Source organism: Bufo bufo, chromosome 1 (assembly GCF_905171765.1).
Source record: "Bufo bufo chromosome 1, aBufBuf1.1, whole genome shotgun sequence".
NCBI lineage: Eukaryota > Metazoa > Chordata > Amphibia > Anura > Bufonidae > Bufo > Bufo bufo.
This window is the reverse complement of record NC_053389.1, coordinates 224,205,228-224,226,988: the sequence shown is the minus strand read 5'-3', so window position 1 is coordinate 224,226,988 and position 21,761 is coordinate 224,205,228. Positions and strand designations below refer to the sequence as shown.

Below are 21,761 nucleotides of genomic sequence, written 5' to 3'. Positions count from 1 at the left end.
AAATTCTAAGCCTTATAAGAGCCTAAAAAATAAAATTACATTTATAAAATGATGCAAACATGAAAGTGGACATATGGGGAATGTACGGTAATAACTCTCTTATGATGCATCACTATTTGCCCTAAAAGCAGGGAAATAAAAATTTAGAAAATTGCCAATTTTTCCAAATTATCTGTAAATTTTGGATTTGGTGAATTTTATCGACTAAAATTTTTCATCATCATGAAGTACAATGTATCACGAGAAAACAATCTCACAATGGTTTGGATAAGTAAAAGCATTCCGAAGTTATCACCACGGCCTGGTCCTTAAGGTGAAAAATGGCAAGGTCCTTAAGGTGTTAAGTCAGGGACTGCCGTCAAGTTGTGGGCCTCTATTTAGGGCAGATCATGCAAGTAGGCAGGGTCAGAGTGTTGCAGGTGGAGTACAGGGCTGCACTGTTCCCTACCCTTTCATAACATTAAAGTGTATGTGACCGAGCTGAAATACCACACAAAACCTATAGACACGAGTGGAACTATTTCTAAAAGAAAACAACCATGTTTTTCTTATCCTGGAATACTCCTTTAATAGATCTTTTTAGTAGTCAGAGCTTTGGTATCTGACAGAGAGCTCCAAACCCTCTGCATAGAAAGTCATAAAATCAAAGTAAGGCTGCCTGTTGCCACCACTAGAGGGAGCTTACTGCATTCTGGTTTATGACGTAAGCTCCCCCTAGTGGTGGATGCAGGCAGACAAAACATTATCATTTACCTCTAGGTTCATGGGATTTGGTGGCTATTCGCTTTCACATTTGCAAGACAATAAAACACAATAACCTGTCCACAATAGAAGTGCGAACCTCTGAGGTGAATAGCGAACGCTCCGAGGGCGATCGATAAAAGCACAATGCATCCTTGTGAGGGCCACACCCTGACCTACTTCTCCAGCCAGGTGAAGAAATATTAGGATAGCATGTGAAGATGACACTACATGTTTGGTTTTCTTGGCATGCCCACAGTTTCTTGTCATTTCTGGCTGTTTTACAGAGGAGTAATGTTTCCGTATAATAGTGTTTGCTGAAACAAGGAAGGATCACTCTGAGGTGACAAATGAGCAAGACGAGGTATTTCGGAGGGCAGGAGATGCATAAATACAGAACATGATTAATGAAAGTTAGAAAAATACAGTAAAATTAGCAAAAACATGAATAAAGTTGACTGCCCATCCTGACCCTCCTGATTCATAAAAAGAAAACCAGAGCTACAGAGTCTATGGAAAGCGAATTTATAGCTTTTTGGAGTAGTCTTTTATCATTGGTGCCTATTTTTAAAGGGGTATTTGCATCTTATTGCTAGGAAATGCAATCAGTTTTATATCGGAGGGAGTTCAACCTCTGGGACCCCCCACTAATCCTGAGAATGAAAAGACTACAGCACTAATGTAGAACTGCATCTCCTTCATTGTTTTTCCTCGTACAGCGGCACTCGATCCACCCTGCTATGCAGGAAACTGCAGAGAGACCCATAGCAAAGAAAAATGGGGTCAGCTGCAGTTTCCTGCACAGCCGGATGGCAGCATAGCTCTTTACGAGAAAGAATGGAATGCAAATGAGCTCTTAACGAACTCTGCCTCTAATGCCACCAGGTGTAAGGCAGCTATCCTGTAAGTCAATGTTCGACCCTTTAACTAGGCCTTAAGACATGACTCGGATATTAAATAAGCCAGCATCTCATCTGCAGACAGCGGTTTCGGGGCGATTACCCCTCATCAATGCAGAGAGTACTGGTTTAACTGGGTGTGAGGCCTAAGTCAGGATTTGGGGGGTACTATCTCTCCATGGGGAGAGAGCACTTTATATGGGAGTGAGAAGACTTATAGGCTCTGCTCTGTGCTGATGAGGGGCAATCGCCCGGAAACAGCCGTCTGCAGATGAGGTGCTGGCTTATTTAATATCTAAATCACATCTTAAGGCCTATTTAAAGGGTCAAACATTGACTTATAGGATAGCTGCCTTACATCTGGTGGCATTAGAGGTAGAGCTTGTTCAGAGCTCATTTGCTTTCCTTTCTTCCCAGAATTCCAGAGGAACATGTATGGCCTATAAGTCTCCTCACGCCGATTAAAGGGGTTGTCCGGGATCACAGTCTTTTTAACTAACATTAGTATTCACCGTTAAATGTATCTGTAAGGTCCCCCAGAAGGTTCCCAGTTTTTTTTCCTCACTCCTCCGGGTCCCCGAAGCTGCGCTCGGTAATGTTTACATTGCAGCGCTCCCTCTATGTCATTTCCTGTCGCACTGCCTTATGGGTCCCGCAAGGCAGTGCGACTCTGTAGATTGACGGCTCGATCCCAACCATGGGAGGCGTGTCTACAGGACATGGGAGGCGTGTCTACAGGACATGGGAGGCGTGTCTACAGGACATGGGAGGCGTGTCTACAGGACATGGGAGGCGTGCTTACCGAATTCATGCGGTGTACAAGCAGATGAGAGGCGTGCACTATGCTAAACAGCAGCGTTCCCTGCCTCCAAATCAACCTCCTTCAGCCCAGAAGAACGCCTCTCTGTGTCCGGTGACATCACAGGGCTCTCTGCTAAGCGGAAGACGAGGCTTAGCACACCAGTAAGCCCGGTACGTCACCAGCTGAACAAAAATAACACTTCCGGTCCGCAAATCCAGTCTGAGGAATGGGGGCATCAGAATAAAGAAATAAAGGTAGAACCCACATATATGTAGGCTGTTAGTGAAAAGCAGCCTATTTACTAATAATCACCAAACCCGGACAACCCCTTTAAGGCGCTCTCTCCCCATGGAGAGAGAGTACCCCCAAAATCTTTGCGAGGAGAAATTGCACAAGGACACACAATTTCCGGTATTTGGGCCCGTCATTCTCAAGATTGTTGGGAGCACCTGAGGTCACACTTCCACCCATCGTTAAGTGGTGACATATCCTAGCAATGCCATAAATATCTTATATGGCATTTGCAGTACCCGAGACCAGGGGTATCTGCAATTGTTTGGAAATGTACTGTACAGTAATGTTATGTTTTACACTGCTATGTAATGTGACACACAGTATGATTAAAGAGTTGTTGTCACCTCTCATGACATGTCTGTTTTAGTAAATGCTTGCATTCCCCATGTAATAACAATTCTGGAACATCTGTTCTTATGGCTCTATGTTGTGCCAGTCCTTTATTACTCCTGCTAGAAATTATGAATGAGTTGTAATCCCATCCTCTTATACGTCCCCCTGTAATGTGCTCTGATAATAAACAGACATGCTGGGAGTTATAGTCCTCTCCTGTTATACCTCCTGCAGTAATGTGCTCTGAATTAGGGCCAGACGATGGATAGGGAAGGGTAGTCATCCACCTAGGGTGCCACTTTGCTACCCATAAAGGGGGGCGCACTCATGGCGGTCCAACTTCACAAGCCTCAGGCCGCCAGGCCTCAAGCCTGTGAGGCATTAGAACAGAGCAAGAAGCCGAAATGACATCACTGCAACCTCCTGCTCTGGGTCTCGCATGACGACGTCATCATGTGAGACCCGGAGCAGTGATGTCATTGGGACCGCATGCATCAGGATGCAGCAACACAATCCACAGATAAAACTGTGGTCTACACCGCAGACAGTGGCGGGGGGACGGGAGGGAGGCGTTTTTGTTTTATACTAAATGTCCACACTGCTGGGGTCACCAGGGATGGGGGGGGGGAGAAGATCATTATATATACTTGGCACTACTGGGGAGGAATGGAGGAGCATTATATACATACTCGCACTAGGCTAGTAATCAATATTAGATTGGCGGGGGCCCGACACCCACGCCGATCAGCTGTCTGAGGAGACTCAGTGTGCACGTGCCGTCTCCCTTCTCTCTTCCTGCTCTGCTGCTGTATGTCTGTGGGACAGCAGCAGTCAACAGCATGCGCCGTCTCTTCAAACAGCTGATCGGCGGGGGTGTCGGACTGTGTTTTTAGCACATTATTACAAGATGTGGGCCCCCTCTTTTGATTTTGCCCAGGGCCACATTTTGTCTAAAACCGGCCCTAGTGACAGAAAGCTAGGGATTGCAGCTCTAGATTATAAAAACGGAGCTCTAACCACTACAAAAATATGTTACAAAATGAAATCAGCAAAGAATTAAAGGGATTCTGTCACCAGGTTTTACCCCTGTCAGCTAAACATATGCTGATGTTCAGGGCGTCTTCACGATTCCTAATGTGGGCTTATAAATGTCATCTGTGGGCTTATTTAGCTAAAAAACAGCTATTACTAACCTGTCAGTCAAACAAATAAGGTGCACGCCGTTCGTGCCCAGCGCCGCGTTTCAAGACTTCTGCGCCGCCTCCTAATCCTCTGTGCCGCCTCTCGCTCTTCCTCCCTCCCCCCTCCTCCTGCTGTAAGATCTCGCGCATACAGGGGTTGAGCGAAGTGCCGGCGCATGCGCACTTCGCTGTAAGAAGCCAAATGGAGAAGTCCGCACGGGCGCATCAGGCAGAGCCCTGTGCGCAAGCGCGAGATCTTACAGCAGAAGGAGGGGGGAGGGAGGGAGAGCGAGAGGCAGCACAGAGGATTAGGAGGCGGCGCAGAAGTCTTGAAACGGGTGCGGCCGGCACCTTGCATCCATTAACATCCCCTTGGGCACCTTATTTGTTTGACTGACAGGTTAGTAATAGCTGTTTTTTAGCTAAATAAGCCCACAGATGACATTTATAAGCCCACATTAGGAATCGTGAAGACGCCCTGAACATCAGCATATGTTTAGCTGAAAGGGGTAAAACCTGGTGACAGAATCCCTTTAAAAGGTTAACTTCTATTTTAGCATATGTTACTGCTGCAGCAGCATTATGCATAAAGCAATCTTTAGTTTCTTCACATACCACTGTTTTCCTTGAGTTTTTCCCTTAGTTACGGCTGTATAAACTTTTACAATATGAGGACCTTCTCAAGATGGCTCCTCTGCCAGTTCTCTGAGGCCAAAACTGCTTTCCCTCACTTTCCATACACACTTGCTGTAGCCAGCAGCTCCCTGCCAGCCAATCAGATTGGATTACTGAGAGACACGCCTCCTTACTGAGGGAGGATTACTGAGAGACACGACATGCACTGTGAAGGACCACCCCTCCGTCTTCCTGTCTTTTTAGCCAGAGACAGACAAGCCATAGCAACTGTCCTTATGGGAGCAGTGGAAACGGACAGAGGACAGTAAGGGGAACCGGTCATCAACCTTATGCTGCCCATACTAACGTCAGTTGATGTCAGCAGTCTGTCATTTTAAACTAAGTGGTTGCCGAGAACCAACATCACAATCATTGCAGACTAGGCCTGGAAAAGAGTCCCGGCCACCTGAGAAGAGTCCTGGCTATTCATGAATTCCTGCTCTCCCGCCCACCTGCTGATGACTGACAGGCTTCTACCTAGTTTTCTCCCTGTCTCTCTAGGAGAGAACTGCCAATCATAAGCAGGTGGGCAGGAGATTATAATAACCTGGACTCTTCTCAGGTAGACTTGACTCTTTTCCAGGCCTGGGCTGCAATGACTATGATGCTGGTTCTCAGCAACCACTAACGTTTAGCTCATGAGTGACACATCGCTGAGGTCAGCATTTCTGTCACTAATTTGTGCTGTCCTCAGTGAGGTCAGCATAAAGTTGATGACAGGTTCCCTTTAATGAAAGCTGTGATTATAAGGTAATTACAGATCTTTTGACAATCATTGAGAGACTAACTCAGGTATACATGCCTAGCTCTAATAAACTAGCAAATAAAAAAAATATGACAGTTACACTTTAAGGTGTTGGGTTTTCGACCTAGTAGAGATGGTCTCCAGGCCCCTCTCCATGACCCTTGGGCCAATCCTCTGTCTAACTGTCCTTTTCTGACAATGTATTTCCTCAGCAGAGACAAAGTCTTGCTAACCAACCACAAAAAGGATGGGGAAAAGGCTCAGCTCCTTCTCTCCAAGGGTCCCACTGCAGCTGCATCTATGGTACTTACACCCTTAGAAAGTTGCACCATGTCCCAATAGAAGTTTAATGTGCTCTGAATGATTATACAGGGCATCGCATGACCTTGTTAAGGGTTGGTGACAGGTTCGCTGCTATTATGGAGATGCACACTGCCACTTCCCCTTTAAGGATGATTTATTTGATCATCACACAGAGCGAGAGTCAAGTAACAATGTGAGCGAGCACACAGCACTTCTACAACCATTCCCAAGACTGGGAGAGGATCTGATCGACGGCTACATGACTCAACTGGTTAGTCACTGGCACTCGCGCATTAATATTTCTGCAGAACTGGCAAATCTCACCAATTTTTTGTTTCAGCCACAGCCCTGTACCAGCAAAGCAAGCAGAGATCCGTGAGGAATATTGCTATACCAACCCTCACAAGGTCACCCAACTCTCCTGAAATGCTCTGTTCTGCTGGTGGACTCCGTTCCTTCTACTACATAACTCATCTTATGACCTCATACAAGATCGGCACAGTCCTCTCCTGAAATACTCTGCACTGCTGCAGGACTCTGCTCCTTCTACTACATAACTCTCACAAATTGATCTTCAACAATACGAGCACAGTCTTCTTCCAAAATGCTTCAAGCTGCTGGGGACCCAGCTCCCTCTACTATATTACTCTCAGCCTAGAAGCATATTCCTCCTGAAATACTCTGTGCAGTTACATTCTACAACTCCACAGCTCATAGGCACAACTTTGGTGTTTTCTCGGTTGCAAGTATCCTCCGGATAGGTCATCAATACCAGATCAGATAGGTCATCAACAGAAAAGCCCAGACAACTTGTGTTATCAGTGGGGAGAGAAGACCCCTCTGGCGTCCGCTTATCTCCTGGGAGAACAAAATGATTGGGCACAAAAGATGCAGTTCGCCCGATACTTCTTTCCCCTCCGACACATAATGAGTCGGGAGCTGCCCATACACATTAGGTTACTTCGCACGTGCGGAAAAATCCGCCAGAAAATCCGCTGATGCAGGTTTTTACAATGGTGCACATTTGGGGTGTGGAATTTTACACCCCGATTCATTTGTGAATTTTGATGGCAGATTTCTGTGCAGATTTTGTTTTGCAGCTGAACACAGGGCAGGGACTGACACGTTTCAACCCTATTCATGGAGGAAGTCTTTATGCGGTATATTTTCTGGTGGATTTTTCCATCACGTGTGAAGGCACCCTTCGAGTACTCAGTCGGGGTCATTTATCAAACTGGTGTAAAGTAGAACTGGCTGTGTTGCCCATAGCAACCAATCAGATTCCACCTTTCATTTTTCACAGCTCCTTTGGAAAATGAAAGGTGGAATCTGATTGGTTGCTATGGTCAATTAAAGCCAGTTCGATAAATGACCCCAAGTGGGTTTGGTCAACAATGTGTATGGGGTCCTTATAGCTCTAATTATCTGGAGATACTTGGTTCCTGAACAGAATTCTAGCACTACAGTGAAGACTAAGACACAGCTCCATGTTCGGATAGGTCCTATGGCTCATATTATCCTGATTATTTCTGGTTCATGAAGAGAATTCCAGTACTACAGTAAAGACTGACACACGTGCATTGCAAGTGGAGAGACAAAGTCAGTGATGGGAGGTATATAAGCTATCTATGCCATTCAAGGGATGCTCATCACTGCAAATAGTGGTCGTCACCCAAACACCTATTCCTCGTGTACCTAGGAAACGAAAACCCTAATTCGGATGGCTGTGTTTCTCGTCCATGTGCCCATAGAACACATACATTACCGGCGACAATTAGCTCTGACGTCACTACAATGCAGGCAATTTTTAATACAGAGTATGAATTCCACCTAACATATCAGGAGCGAAACAGTTAATTCTGGTGTAAAGTTTGGCGCTGCCGCTCTGCGAATCAGGTACCCAGCGCAGAAGGGAAAAGATACCATCTAGGGGAAAATAAGGACAGAAGAGATTCATGCCCTCCACTGGGCGCGGCTACTTATTCATTTGGCACACACTACATGCTTATAGCCACAAAACATATTAACTGTTTCATCACAAGTGCACAGAAACACAAGGGGCGCTGTCTTTAAAGGGACAGTCACTATTTTACCAAGCTCAAGGAGAGATGTCCAAATGTGCCTCCCAGAAACTGCATCATTTGCTGTGAATATATGAGGGGGGTTAAAGTGGAAAATTGTATGTGCTCACGGAGTGGAAGCTTTGCATTTAAGAACTGCAGACAGCTGCATTTTTGACCATCAGAGTCAATGGTTTACCCATTTAAAATGACTCCAAGAGGCACAGCGCAGTCATACAACAGCTCCAAATGGGGTTGGATTTGGAAATTCTTGAAGCACCAATAAAAAAAAAAAGAACAGGGACAGGGAACGTCTCAGGAGAAGCTGAGAGCGTACAAATAGGTAGTATTAAAGTGACACTCCACCTTTGATCAACACATTTAAAGGGGTTCTGCAGTTTGTTTAAACTGATGATCTATCCTCTGGATAGATAATCAGCATCTGATCGGCGGGGGTCCGACACCCGGGACCCCCGCCGATCAGCTGTTTGAGAAGGCAGCAGCGCCGCGGCCTTCTCGCTGTTTACCGCAGGCCCAGTGACGTCACGACTAGTATAAATGGCCTGGGCAGGGCTAAGCTCTGTTCACTTGAATGGAGCTTAGCTGCGCCCAGGCCCGTTGATACTAGTCGTGACGTCACTGGGCCGGCAGTAAACAGTGAGAAGGCCGCGTCACTACTTCCAGCGCCTCTGCCTTCTCAAACAGCTGATCAGCGGGGGTCCCGGGTGTCGGACCCCCGCCGATCAGATGCTGATGATCTATCCAGAGGATGGATCATCCGTTTAAACAAACTGCAGAACCCCTTTAAACATCAACATGCCAATCTGCCAAACGTCAGACTCTCCTCCAAAGGCAGATGTCAGGAGAGGTAAAGGGGTATTTCGGTCTCATGAAACTGATGACCTATTCTCAGGACCGGTCATCAATATCAGATTGGTGGGGGTCTGCAACGCTAGTGCAGGAACTGCGTTCTCTTGATCGATTACCTGCCCGCCATCTCTCTTGTAGTGGTGGTGCAGTGTAATTACACCTTTCGCTCCCATTCACTTTAATGGGACAAACAGCTGTAAATATACTGCCCCACCAATACAATGTAGACGGTGTGCAGATAAATAATGAAGAACGCAGGTCTTGTAATAGCACTGCAGCCCCTTCAAACGGCTGATCGATGGGGATGCCAAGAGTCAGACCACCTCCAGGATTGGTCATCAGTCTCAGGAAACCTAAACACCCCTTTAAAGGGGTTCTCCGGGCTTTGATGACCTATCCTCAGAATAGTGTGAAATGTGAATCAGTCAGCACTGCGAATATAGTGTGGGGGTGCACGTGTCGTAGGATTGTCGTCCCATATAACAGTAGTAATAGCAAAGGACCAGCACTCACTCTTTGGCCATCTTGCAAAATATTTCTTTATTGCCACATGTCTGTGACGCATTTCGGCACAAACTGTGCCTTTCCCAAACAGTCTGTTTGAGAAAGGCACATTTTGTGCCGAAACGCGTCCCAGACATGTGGCAATAAAGAAATATTTTGCAAGATAGCCAGAGCGAGTGCCGGTCCTTTGCTATTACTACTGTCCTCAGTATAGGTCATCAATATCAGATCGGCGGGGGCCCGACACCCAGCACTGCCAACGATGAGCTGTACTAGGGTCCAGTCACACACCCACAACTGTTTTGCGGTCCACAAATTGCCGATTCGCAAAACACGGACACCGGCCATGTGCGTTTCGCCTTTTGTGGACCGCACATGGCCGGCACCATGATATAAATGCCTATTCTTGTCCGTGGCTGCGGACAATAGGACATGTTCTATTTTTTTTGTGGGGCCGTCGAATGGAAGTGCGTATGCAGACAGCACACGGTGTGCTGTCCGCATCTTTTGCGGCCCCATTGAAAATGAACAGCTACCTAATGTACATGGCCAACCTTACCATATCTGGCATAGCTGGATACTGCTGCACACTGCCAGATCACCACTCACTATAAAGGAATCTGCAGGTATTTCTCTGGCGGTGGATACCATTATAATCAATGGGGTTCTAGCGGTGTGAGGCAGTACCCGGCTAGGCCGTATACAGTAAGCTCTGATCCTCCGCCGGAACAGACTGCTGGAGACAGGTGTCACATGTGAAGCTACCCTTAATTTCAGTTAGTTTTTACCCTGTGCAGAGTGGAAAAAGATTGCTGCTAAATGCAAACAGTCAACATGGAGGCTATGTGCTGTTGACAGATCTCATCATGATTGTGTTCGACCTAATTACACTATGCACTAATACCCAGAATAGCAAGTCTCATTGAGACTTGGTTTCTATGTGTTAAAGGGCTTCTGTCACCCCCCTAAAGTCATTATATTTTTTTTGGGCTCCTTAAAATCCTTATGCTTCGATTTATCAATATATAGGGCTCTTACTCATTTTCGTTCAGTAGTTTCTTCAAAAAATTGACTTCTATAATATGTAAATTACCTCTCTACCAGCAAGTAGGGCGGCTACCTGCTGGTAGCAGCCGCATCCTCCTTTCATAATGACGCCCCCTCCTCATGTTGATTGACAGGGCCAGCGAACGCGCTCGTCCTCTGGCTGGCCCTGTCTGCATTCAAAATCTCGCGCCTGCGCCGTACCGGTCTTCAGTCGGCGCAGGCGCACTGAGAGGCGGACGCTTGCTCGGCCGCTCCTTCCTCAATGTGCCTGCGCCGATGACGTCACATCTACACCCGGCGCAGGCGCACTGAGAAAGAAGCGGCCGAGCGACCGTCCTCCTATCAGTGCGCCTGCGCCGACTGAAGACCGGTACGGCGGAGGCGCGAGATTTAAAATGCAGACAGAGCCTGCCAGAGGACGAGAGCGCTCGCTGGCCCTGTCAATCAACATGAGGAGGGGGCGTCATTATGAAAGGAGGATGCGGCTGCTACCAGCAAGTAGCCGCCCTACTTGCTGGTAGACAGGTAATTTACATATTATAAAAGTCAATTTTTTGAAGAAACTACTGAACAAAAATTTGTAAGAGCCCTATATATTGATAAATAGCAGCATTAGGCCTCATGCACACGGATGTTTTTTTTTTGCGGTCCGCAAAAACGGGTTCCGTAGTTCCGTGATCAGTGCCCGTTTTTTCTTCCGTGGGTCTTCCTTGATTTTTGGAGGATCCACGGACATGAAGGAAAAAGTCGTTTTGGTGTCCGCCTGGCCATGCGGACCCAAACGGATCCGTCCTGACTAAAAATGCAAGTCAATGGGGACGGATCCGTTTGACGTTGACACAATATGGTGCAATTGCAAACGGATCCGTCCCCATTGACTTTCAATGTAAAGTCAGGAGTCCCTATTATACCATCGGATCAGGGTTTTCTCCAATCCGATGGTATATTTTACCTTGAAGCGTCCCCATCACCATGGGAACGCCTCTATGTTAGAATATACCATCGGATTTGAGTTAGATCGTAAAACTCAGATCCGACAGTATATTCTAACACAGAGGCGTTCCCATAGTGATGGGGACGCTTCAAGTTAGAATATACTAAAAACTGTGTACATGACTGCCCCCTGCTGCCTGGCAGCACCCGATCTCTTACAGGGGGCTGTGATCCGCACAATTAACCCCTCAGGTGCCGCACCTGAGGGGTTAATTGTGCGTATCATAGCCCCCTGTAAGAGATCGGGTGCTGCCAGGCAGGAGGGGGCAGTCATGTACACAGTTTTAAATTCATTGGTGGCCAGTGCGGCCCCCCTCCCTCCCCAGTATTATATTCATTGGTGGCCAGTGCGGCCTCCCCTCCCCCCCCCCTAATTAAAATCACCTTCCCCCATCATTGGTGGCAGCGGAGGGTTCCGATCGGAGTCCCAGTTTAATCGCTGGGGCTCTGATCGGTTACCATGGCAGCCAAGACGCTACATCAGCGGATCCGTCTGTGAGAAAGTAGCCTACGGACACGGATGACAATCTTGTGTGCATCTGTGTTTTTTTACGGACCCATTGACTTGAATGTGAAAACACCAAGTTGAAGCTCACCTCACCATACACCACCGAGGAGCACGGACACAGAACCGGAACCAAGGCTGAGAAGTAGCGAAAAAAGTAGATTGTCCAGCTTCACCTTGCAGTGCGTGTTTTATTAGGAAACGTGCTTAAAAACCAAACATCAGGCTCATTTCATCAACATGTTTCGGATCAACATATATTACAGATCCTTCCTCATTGACTCGAATGGGTCCGTGAACCGTTGTCCGTCAAAAAAATAGGACAGGTCTTATTTTTTTGACGGACAGGAAACACGGATCACGGATGCGGATGAAAAACTGTGCATTTTCCAAGTTTTCAACTGACCCATTGAAAGTCAATGGGTCCGCAGAAAATTACGGAAAACGGAACAACGGACACACACAACGGTCGTGTGCATGAGGCCTAAGGATTTTAAGGAGCCCAAAAAAAATATAATGACTTTAGGGGGGTGACAGAAGCCCTTTAATGAGTTGTGCCAATCGGTCGGGCTGGGGGTTGGAAGAAAGAGGTAGGGCTTCTTGAAAACTTCAGTAAGGCTACTTTTACACTTGCGGCAGGACGGATCTGACAGGCTGTTCACCCTGTCGGATTAGTCCTTCCGCTATTTCGCCGTGCCGCCGCTCCATCCCCATTGACTATGCAGGACTTTTTAGTCCGGCGGCTTTCGCCGTGCACCGCCGCGCTGCGCCGGAGCTCCGCCCCCGTCCCCATTATAGTCAATGGGGACGGAGCAGCGAAATAGCGGAAGGACGGATCCGACATGGTGAACAGAATGTCGGATCCGTCCTGCCGCAAGTGTAAAATATAATTTAGATGGGGGGGCGCACTATTTTGCAAGTAAGTTCAGTCAGTTTTGTCTGCAATTGCGTTCAGTTTTCATGCGCGTGATAAAAAAACTGAAGGTTTACAAACAACATCTTTTAGCAACCATCAGTGAAAAACGCATCGCATCCGCACTTGCTTCCGGATGCAATGCGTTTTTTCACTGAAGCCCCATTCACTTCTATAGGGCCGGGGCTGCGTGAAAAACGCAGAATATGGCCTCATGCACACGACCGTTGTGTGCATCTGCGTCCGTTGCGTAATTTTTCACAGTTTAGCAGAGGTCCCATTCATTTCTATGGAGCTGTCTCCGCGTCCGTGATCCATGATTCCAGTCCGTCAAAAAAATATAACCTGTCCTATTCTTGTCAGTGGAAAACGGAGGACGGACCCATTCAAGTCAAAAAAACGGATGCACAACTGGTATGTCATCCGTGTCCGTTTTTTTTCTACAAGACCTTGGTGCAATAAAATTACATTTTTCATTAACCTTCCTTTTTTTCCCCCTGTCAGACAAAAAAAAAAAGGAAGACACTGTCGTGTGCATGAGGCCTATAGAACATGCTGCGATTTTCACGCAACACAGAACTGATGCGTGAAAAACAACGCTCATGTACACAGACCCATTGAAATGATTGGGTCAGGATTCAGTGCGGGTGCTGTGTGTTCACGTCATGCATTGCACCCACGCGGAAAACTTGCTCATGTGAAAGGAGCCTTAGGCCCCTTTCACACGAGCGTGGTGGATTAGGTCGGGATGCGTTCAGGGTGCGTTCAGTGAAACTCGCACCATTTTGCAAGCAAGTTCAGTCTTGTCTGCATTTGCGTTCAGTTTTTTCCGCACGAGTGCAATGCGTTTTGATGCGTTTTTCACGCGCGTGATAAAAAAACTGAAGGTTTACAAAAAAAAAAATCTCCTAGCAACCATCAGTGAAAAACACACTGCATCCGCACTTGCTTTAGGATGCAATGCGGTTTTCACTGAAGCCCCATTCACTTCTATGGGGCCAGGGCTGCGCGAATATAGAACATGCTGCGCTTTTCACGCAACGCAGAACTGATGCGTGACAAAAAAAATGCTCATGTACACAAACCCATTGAAGTGAATGGGTCAGGATTCAGTGCGGGTGCTATGAGTTCACACCACGCATTGCTTCCGCGCGGAAAACTCGCTCGTGTGAAATGAGACTTAGGCCCCTTTCACACAAGCGAGAATTCCGCGCAGGTACAACGCGTGAGGTGAACGCATTGCATCCGCACTGAATCCGGACCCATTCACTTCTATGGGGCTGTGCACATGAGCGGTGATTTTCACGCATCACTTGTGCGTTGTGTGAAAATCGCAGCATGAATGCTCTATATTGTTTTTCACGCAACGCAGGCCCCATAGAAGTGAATGGGGCTGCGTGAAACTCGCAAGCATCCGCAAGCAAGTGCAGATGCGGTGCGATTTTCAAGCATGGTTGCTAGGTGACGATTGGGATGGGGACCCGATCTTTATTATTTTCCCTTATAACATGGTTATAAAGGTAAAATAATAGCATTCCTAATACAGAATGCCTAGTACAATAGTGCTGGAGGGGTTAAAAAAATTTTTTTTTTCTTTTTAAATTAAACTCACATCATCCACTTGTTCGCGCTGCCCGGCTCGTCTTCATTCTTCTACTTTGAGGACCTGGGAGGAAAAGGACCTTTGGTAACGTCACTGTGCTCATCACATGGTCCATCACCATGGTGATGGACCATGTGATGAGCGCAGTGACGTCACCAAAGGTCCTTTTCCTCCCAGGTCCTCAAAGAAGAATGAAGACGAGCCGGGCAGCACGAACAAGTGGATGAGGTGAATTTAATTAATTTATTTATTTTTTAACCCCTCCAGCCCTATTTTACTAAGCATTCTGTATTCAGAATGCTATTATTTCCCCTTATAACCATGTTATAAGGGAAAATAATCAAATCTACACAACACCTAACCCAAACCCAAACTTCTGTGAAGAAGTCCGTGTTCGGGTACCAAACATTTCGATTTTTCTCACGCGCGTGCAAAACGCATTAAAACGCTTTTCACTCGTGGTGAAAAAAATCGCGCATTTTCCCACAACGCACCCGCAACGCCCGTGTGAAAGAGGCCTTTGAAAACCAGGTTCAGGAAACTACCAAAAAGAAGAACTGTCTGTGTTGCCCTCAGCAACCAAACACAGCACAGCTCTCATTTTTAAGAGCAATATAATAAATGAAAGGTGTGCTGTGATTGGTTGCTATGGGTAACAAAGACCATAAATCTGCCCTGTATAGGTAATCTATGTCTCTACGTCAGACACTGACATGAACTCATTACCAGCTATAAAGTGATGATAATTACAATCAGAATTGCCAGCCGCACCAAATAAAAAATCCTCCATTATATTTCAAGCCCATCATTTTTTAAGGACTGTCCAGGAATTTACAGACATTTGGCGACCCAGTTTTAATCTCAAGAGAGATAAGGCCGCATTCACATCCCACAGGCTATTCCGGTAGAGAGCAATCGGACAGATTTCTCCGGTTCTGGCATTCTATAGTTCACGTGGTGATCCGCCCGCTTTTCAGCATAAATGCTGGGTTTCGGCAGGACAAAAAGTGCTGCATGCTATGGTTTTTCGACCAGCCAACAGCCAGAATTTGTGCCGGATCAGTTTGCCGCAGATGTGAACACTGCCGATGCCACTTCCAGGGATGTCCAGCAGCAGCTTATTCCCCTCTCCCCACTGGGAAAACATACATGCTTGACTGAACTGAGCATTCATGTACAGTGCTGCCCATAATTATTCATACCCCTGGCCAAGTTTCTCTGCAGACTGCCTGATGTTGTCGTTGAGAATCCTCATGTATTGCTCTTTTTTCATGGTGCCGTTTACTGTGATTTGGTTCCCTGGTCCATTGGCTGAAAAACACCCCCAAAGCATTAGGTTCCCACCACCATGTTTGACAGTGGGGATGGTGTTCTTTGGGTTGAAGGCTTCTCCTTTTTTGACGCCAAATGAAGGAAACATCATTGTGACCAAACAATTCAATTTTTGTTTCAGCTGACCATAACCAGAAGACCAGAAGTCTTCTTCTTTGAGCTTTTGCAAAGGCCAAGCGAGCTTTTGTGAGCCTTATCTGGAGAAGTGGCACCCAGCAGTGTGCAGTGCCCGTTGGATTGTCTGCCTTGAGACATTGCCACCAGCAGAGCCCAGATTCACCAGTATGGCCTTGGTGGGGATCCTTGGGTTCTTTTTCACCTCTCTAACTATCCTCCTGGCCAGCACAGGTGTCACTTTTTGCTTCCGACCACGTCCTCTGAGATTTTCCACAGTGCGGAACTTCTTGTATTTTTTGCTCAAATGTAAATAAAAGCTGAGAAATGTTTTTTTTTCCCACAATAATGCCTCTTGTACATCGTCTTATTATCTTTTGGGAGACACCTATGTCATTTCTCGTCAAAAAAATTACTTGCTGGTTGGATAAAAGAAACTTTAAGTCAAAATTTGCCAGGGGTATGAATATTTATGGGCAGCACTGTATATGGGGCAGTCAGGAGGAATAGCTCACAGTCAAGTGAGCGGTCACATGGCATACATGCAAGCATCAACGTGAGATTGGCGGCATGGGTGACATGATGCACGTGGCGTCATCGCTGCAGGACTGGAATGGTAGTTATTTTACTCGTCGGAAACTTTATTAAAATCCTAGACAAGCGCTTTATTTGCCGGTCGGATGTGGTAGTCACCTGCCATCTGCTGAGCTTCCACGTGAGGAACAACTCAGGGATTTATGTAACTCACACAAACGTGATTAGAGCAGAGCATAACTGGTTAATCCTGAAATACTGTATAAATATGACGGTTTAATAAATGCCGTAGGTCATGTGACTCACACTTTCTATTCGCACTTACACAACAATTATTCAGTAGCTGAAAACCCTGAATCTTTGCACAAGCGGTCACCGACATCACCGGACACCCCAACAAACCGCCATTGGGGTATTACTGACTGGGGTATTACTAATGTGATTGCGCCAAGTGCTGAATAACATCACGTTTCAGACTTCTTTAATGAATTCATGAAGCAAATGCACCAAAAAGAACGATCGCCTGCGCCTACTTCGCCTGCTGGGACTCCAGCTCAACAAGGTGCCGCGGATAAGATGTGCCGCCAATTAACCAATGAAAGAGCAAAATGCTTGTTCTATAGGCAATAGGATCATTGGTGCGGTCACCTAATCATCGTTTACCGGTGGCAGATTGTGCCGTCTAAACAGCCGCTGCTGCCCGCAAACAATGATTCTGTATGGGGATGAGCGAAGGCATTAGTGATTACATCTTCCCATACTGTGGAGGAGATCACTACATGTAAAAGCAACAGACTCCTCCACTGACGAGCAGGCAATTGCCGGGAAGGAATGCTTCCTCATCTGTCAGTGTAAAGGGTCCTTAAAGGGCATCTGTCAGCAGATTTGTACCCATGAAACTGGCTGACCTGTTATATGTGCACTTGGCAGCTGAAGGCGTCTGTGTTGGTCCCATGTTCATATGTGTCCGCATTGCTGAGAAAAGTGATGTTTTAATACATGCAAATGAGCCTCTGGGAGCAATGGGCCTGGACAGGGCCTGGTGTGATGATGTTTTCACTGCCTGGCCCTGTTAATCAAGTGCAGAGGGCGCGGCAGATGCAGAGAGAGCAGAGCCTCTAGGTGTAATGGTAACGCCCCTGTTGCTCCGTAAAAGGGGTTGTCTGGGTTCAGAACTGAACCCGGACATACCCATATTTTACCCAGGCAGCCCCCCTGATGTTAGCATCGGAGCATTTTATGCTCCGATGCTCTCCTTTGCCCTGCGCTGGATCGCGCAGGGCAAGGGCTCTTTTATTTACAACAACACACTGCCGGGCGGAGGCTTCCACCCAGCACTGTGTTCGGTGACGTCACTGGCTCTGATGGGCGGGCTTTAGTGCTGCCCTAGCCGTTTAACAGGCTAGGGCAGCGCTAAAGCCCGCCCATCAGAGCCAGTGACGTCACAGGACTCACTGCTGGGCAGAAGCCTCCGCCTGGCAGCCCTATGGAGAGCCCAGTACGTCACCGGATCTCCAAAAAATGCCTTTGCCATGCGTGATTTAGCACAGGGCAAAGGAGAGCATCGTAGCATGAACTGCTCCGATACTCAAGTCATGGGGGGCTGTCTGAGTGAAAATGGGGATATGTCCGGGTTCAGCTCTGAACCCAGACAATCCCTTTAAGGCTCATTTGCATATATTAAAACATCACTTTTCTCAGCAATGCGGACACATATGAACATGGGACCAACACAGACGTCTTCAGCTGCCAAGTGCAGATGTAACAGGTCAGTCAGTGTCATGGGTACAAACCTGCTGACAGATGCCCTTTAACGAACAGTGTAAACGTGTCTAGCCATAAACCAAATTTATCAGCAAGCTTGAGCCACTGTGACAAATTTGGCACATCTTTACAGATTACATTTTAGAGATGACAAATAAATCTGCCCCAATATTGTAAAAAAATTATATATACATATTTATCATATGTGATTACGGTGTATATATATATATATATATATATATATATATATATATATATATATATATAATACAAGACAATCTTTATATAGCCCACTATATTCCGCTGTGCATGTAAAATAGACATTACAGGATTACAGGCTAATAAACCACTGATACACCAGGAGTGAGGGCTCTTCTCTCAAGAGCTTACAATCTATGAGAAAATGGGGGGGGGGGGGGGGTGGAGACACAAAAGGTAAAATTGATTGCTTTGTAAAATGGCCCAGCCATCTTTGCACGAAATACAGCAGTGCAGATGGAGATGCATGAGCTAGTGCACCGAAATGTCATATTGCCAAAACAGACACCTCTGTGAGCAGATACCTCCACGGGCAGGATTACTGAGGGGGGGGGGGGGGGGGGGGGGGGGTGGAGACACAAAAGGTAAAATTGATTGCTTTGTAAAATGGCCCAGCCATCTTTGCACGAAATACAGCAGTGCAGATGGAGATGCATGAGCTAGTGCACCGAAATGTCATATTGCCAAAACAGACACCTCTGTGAGCAGATACCTCCACGGGCAGGATTACTGAGAGTATATTATCTCTGTAGAGAGGAGGTGCATATAGGGGCACTCTAGAGGTCTAATACAGACATGATGAGATCTGTAGAGAGGAGATGCATATAGGGGCACTCTAGAGGTCTAATACAGACATGATGAGATCTGTAGAGAGGAGATGCATATAGGGGCACTCTAGAGGTATAAATACAGACATGATGAGATCTGTAGAGAGGAGATGCATATAGGGGCACTCTAGAGGTCTAATACAGACATGATGAGATCTGTAGAGAGGAGGTGCATATAGGGGCACTCTAGAGGTATAAATACAGACATGATGAGATCTGTAGAGAGGAGATGCATATAGGGGCACTCTAGAGGTCTAATACAGACATGATGAGATCTGTAGAGAGGAGATGCATTTAGGGGCACTCTAGAGGTCTAATACAGACATGATGAGATCTGTAGAGAGGAGATGCATATAGGGGCACTCTAGAGGTATAATACAGACATGATGAGATCTGTAGAGAGGAGGTGCATATAGGGGCACTCTAGAGGTCTAATACAGACATGATGAGATCTGTAGAGAGGAGATGCATATAGGGGCACTCTAGAGGTCTAATACAGACATGATGAGATCTGTAGAGAGGAGATGCATATAGGGGCACTCTAGAGGTCTAATACAGACATAAGATCTGTAGAGAGGAGGTGCATATAGGGGCACTCTAGAGGTCTAATACAGACATGATGAGATCTGTAGAGAGGAGGTGCATATAGGGGCACTCTAGAGGTATAAATACAGACATGATGAGATCTGAAGAGAGGAGATGGATATAGGGGCACTCTAGAGGTATACATACAGACATGATGAGATCTGTAGAGAGGAGATGCATATAGGGGCACTCTAGAGGTCTAATACAGACATGATGAGATCTGTAGAGAGGAGATGCATATAGGGGCACTCTAGAGGTCTAATACAGACATGATGAGATCTGTAGAGAGGAGGTGCATATAGGGGCACTCTAGAGGTATAAATACAGACATGATGAGATCTGTAGAGAGGAGATGCATATAGGGGAACTCTAGAGGTATACATACAGACATGATGAGATCTGTAGAGAGGAGATGCATATAGGGGCACTCTAGAGGTATAAATACAGACATGATGAGATCTGTAGAGAGGAGATGCATATAGGGGCACTCTAGAGGTCTAATACAGACATGATGAGATCTGTAGAGAGGAGGTGCATATAGGGGCACTCTAGAGCTATAAATACAGACATGATGAGATCTGTAGAGAGGAGATGCATATAGGGGCACTCTAGAGGTCTAATACAGACATGATGAGATCTGTAGAGAGGAGATGCATATAGGGGCACTCTAGGAGGTATAATACAGACATGATGCACCCATGTAGGGGGATATATCCATATAGAGCCACAGCTGTCCATGTAAAATACATTCTGCAGATGTAGCAGAGCTCAATATGTCATGTATATGTGTAATATACTTCTATAAGGGGCTGAGTAGATTGATGTAGCAGATGCTGCGGTTTTACATAGGTCTACAGAAACGCCTACTACAGCAGCCTGTCATTCACAAGCCATGATGCCCGATGTGCTGTACTCAGCACAGACATAGAAAAATATCGCAACCATTTTCAGCGCAACTGTATAGAAAGTTCTGTGCATGGCTGTAACAATATACAGATATAGTATAGCTGCATACTGCACAGTTCTGCGTAACTACAGCCCTTATCTCCACAGACTGACCTGGCAGCTCCTCCCCGGTCCCCCCGGCGGCCGACATGATGCACCCCGACAGCCAGCATCGAGGATCACACACTCCGAGCCGCGCAGGCTCCGATTGCTGAGCCTGATGACAGACCACGCCCCTTCCTGCCAGTCACACCCCGCCCACAACACGAACTAGACATATTACTGGACGGCTGAAAAAACGCGAGCATTATGGGAGGCGGAGCCTAGCGTCTCCAAGGAAACCGCCACGCTAAATATGTAGTGCGGCTTGAAGGGCAGACCTGGGGCGCACGGGGCAGGTCACATGACTTACGGCAAAATCAGCAAACGTGGTGGCTTTATGGAGAGATTACTTCTAGCAACATGCCGGACTGCTGCGAGCATTTAAAAAATGAGAGCTGTTATCTGGTTGGCAACAGCATCACTTTTCCTTTATGTTTTTGGGGGCAGGGGGTTATGTTTTCTGTAATTATTTGTGGGTTCCCAGGGCTGGTGTGGCTCTCAGTTTAGAGGCTCTGATCTGGGGGTCTGTATTACTTAACCACTTAAGGACTCGGCCCTATTTCACCTTCTGGACTTGGCCATTTTTTGCAAATCTGACCAGTGTCACTTTATGTGGTGATAACTTTAAAACGTTTTGACTTATCCAGGCCATTCTGAGATTGTTTTTTCGTCACATATTGTACTTCATGACACTGGTAAAATTTGTAAAAAAAATTCATTTTTATTTATCAAAAAAAATACAAAATTTACCCAAAATTTGTAAAAAAAATTGCACATTTCCAAGTTTCAATTTCTCTACTTCTATAATACATAGTAATACCTCCAAAAATAGTTATTACTTTACATTCCCCATATGTCTACTTCATGTTTGGATCATTTTGGGAATGACATTTTACTTTTTGGGGATGTTACAAGGCTTATAAGTTTTTCAAAAACCCAATTTTTAGGGACCAGTTCAGGTCTGAAGTCACTTTGCGAGGCTTACATAATAGAAACCACCCAAAAATGACCCCATTCTATAAACTACACCCCTCAAGGTATTCAAAACTGA

At 46.3% G+C, this 21,761-nt stretch overlaps 1 protein-coding gene across 2 annotated transcripts in view; it reads right to left on the bottom strand.

Annotated features, from left to right (window-relative positions):
• Positions 1 to 20,828, bottom strand: part of ARNTL2 (aryl hydrocarbon receptor nuclear translocator like 2) — a 101,889-nt gene extending 81,061 nt beyond the window's left edge. For both annotated transcript variants that reach the window (XM_040435725.1, XM_040435733.1), the window contains exon 1: positions 20,723 to 20,828. In XM_040435725.1, coding sequence (XP_040291659.1) covers positions 20,723 to 20,759 — 37 coding nt within the window. In that variant the 5' untranslated portion in view covers positions 20,760 to 20,828. The remainder of the gene's footprint in view (positions 1 to 20,722) is intronic.
• Positions 20,829 to 21,761: the final 933 nt, after the last annotated feature.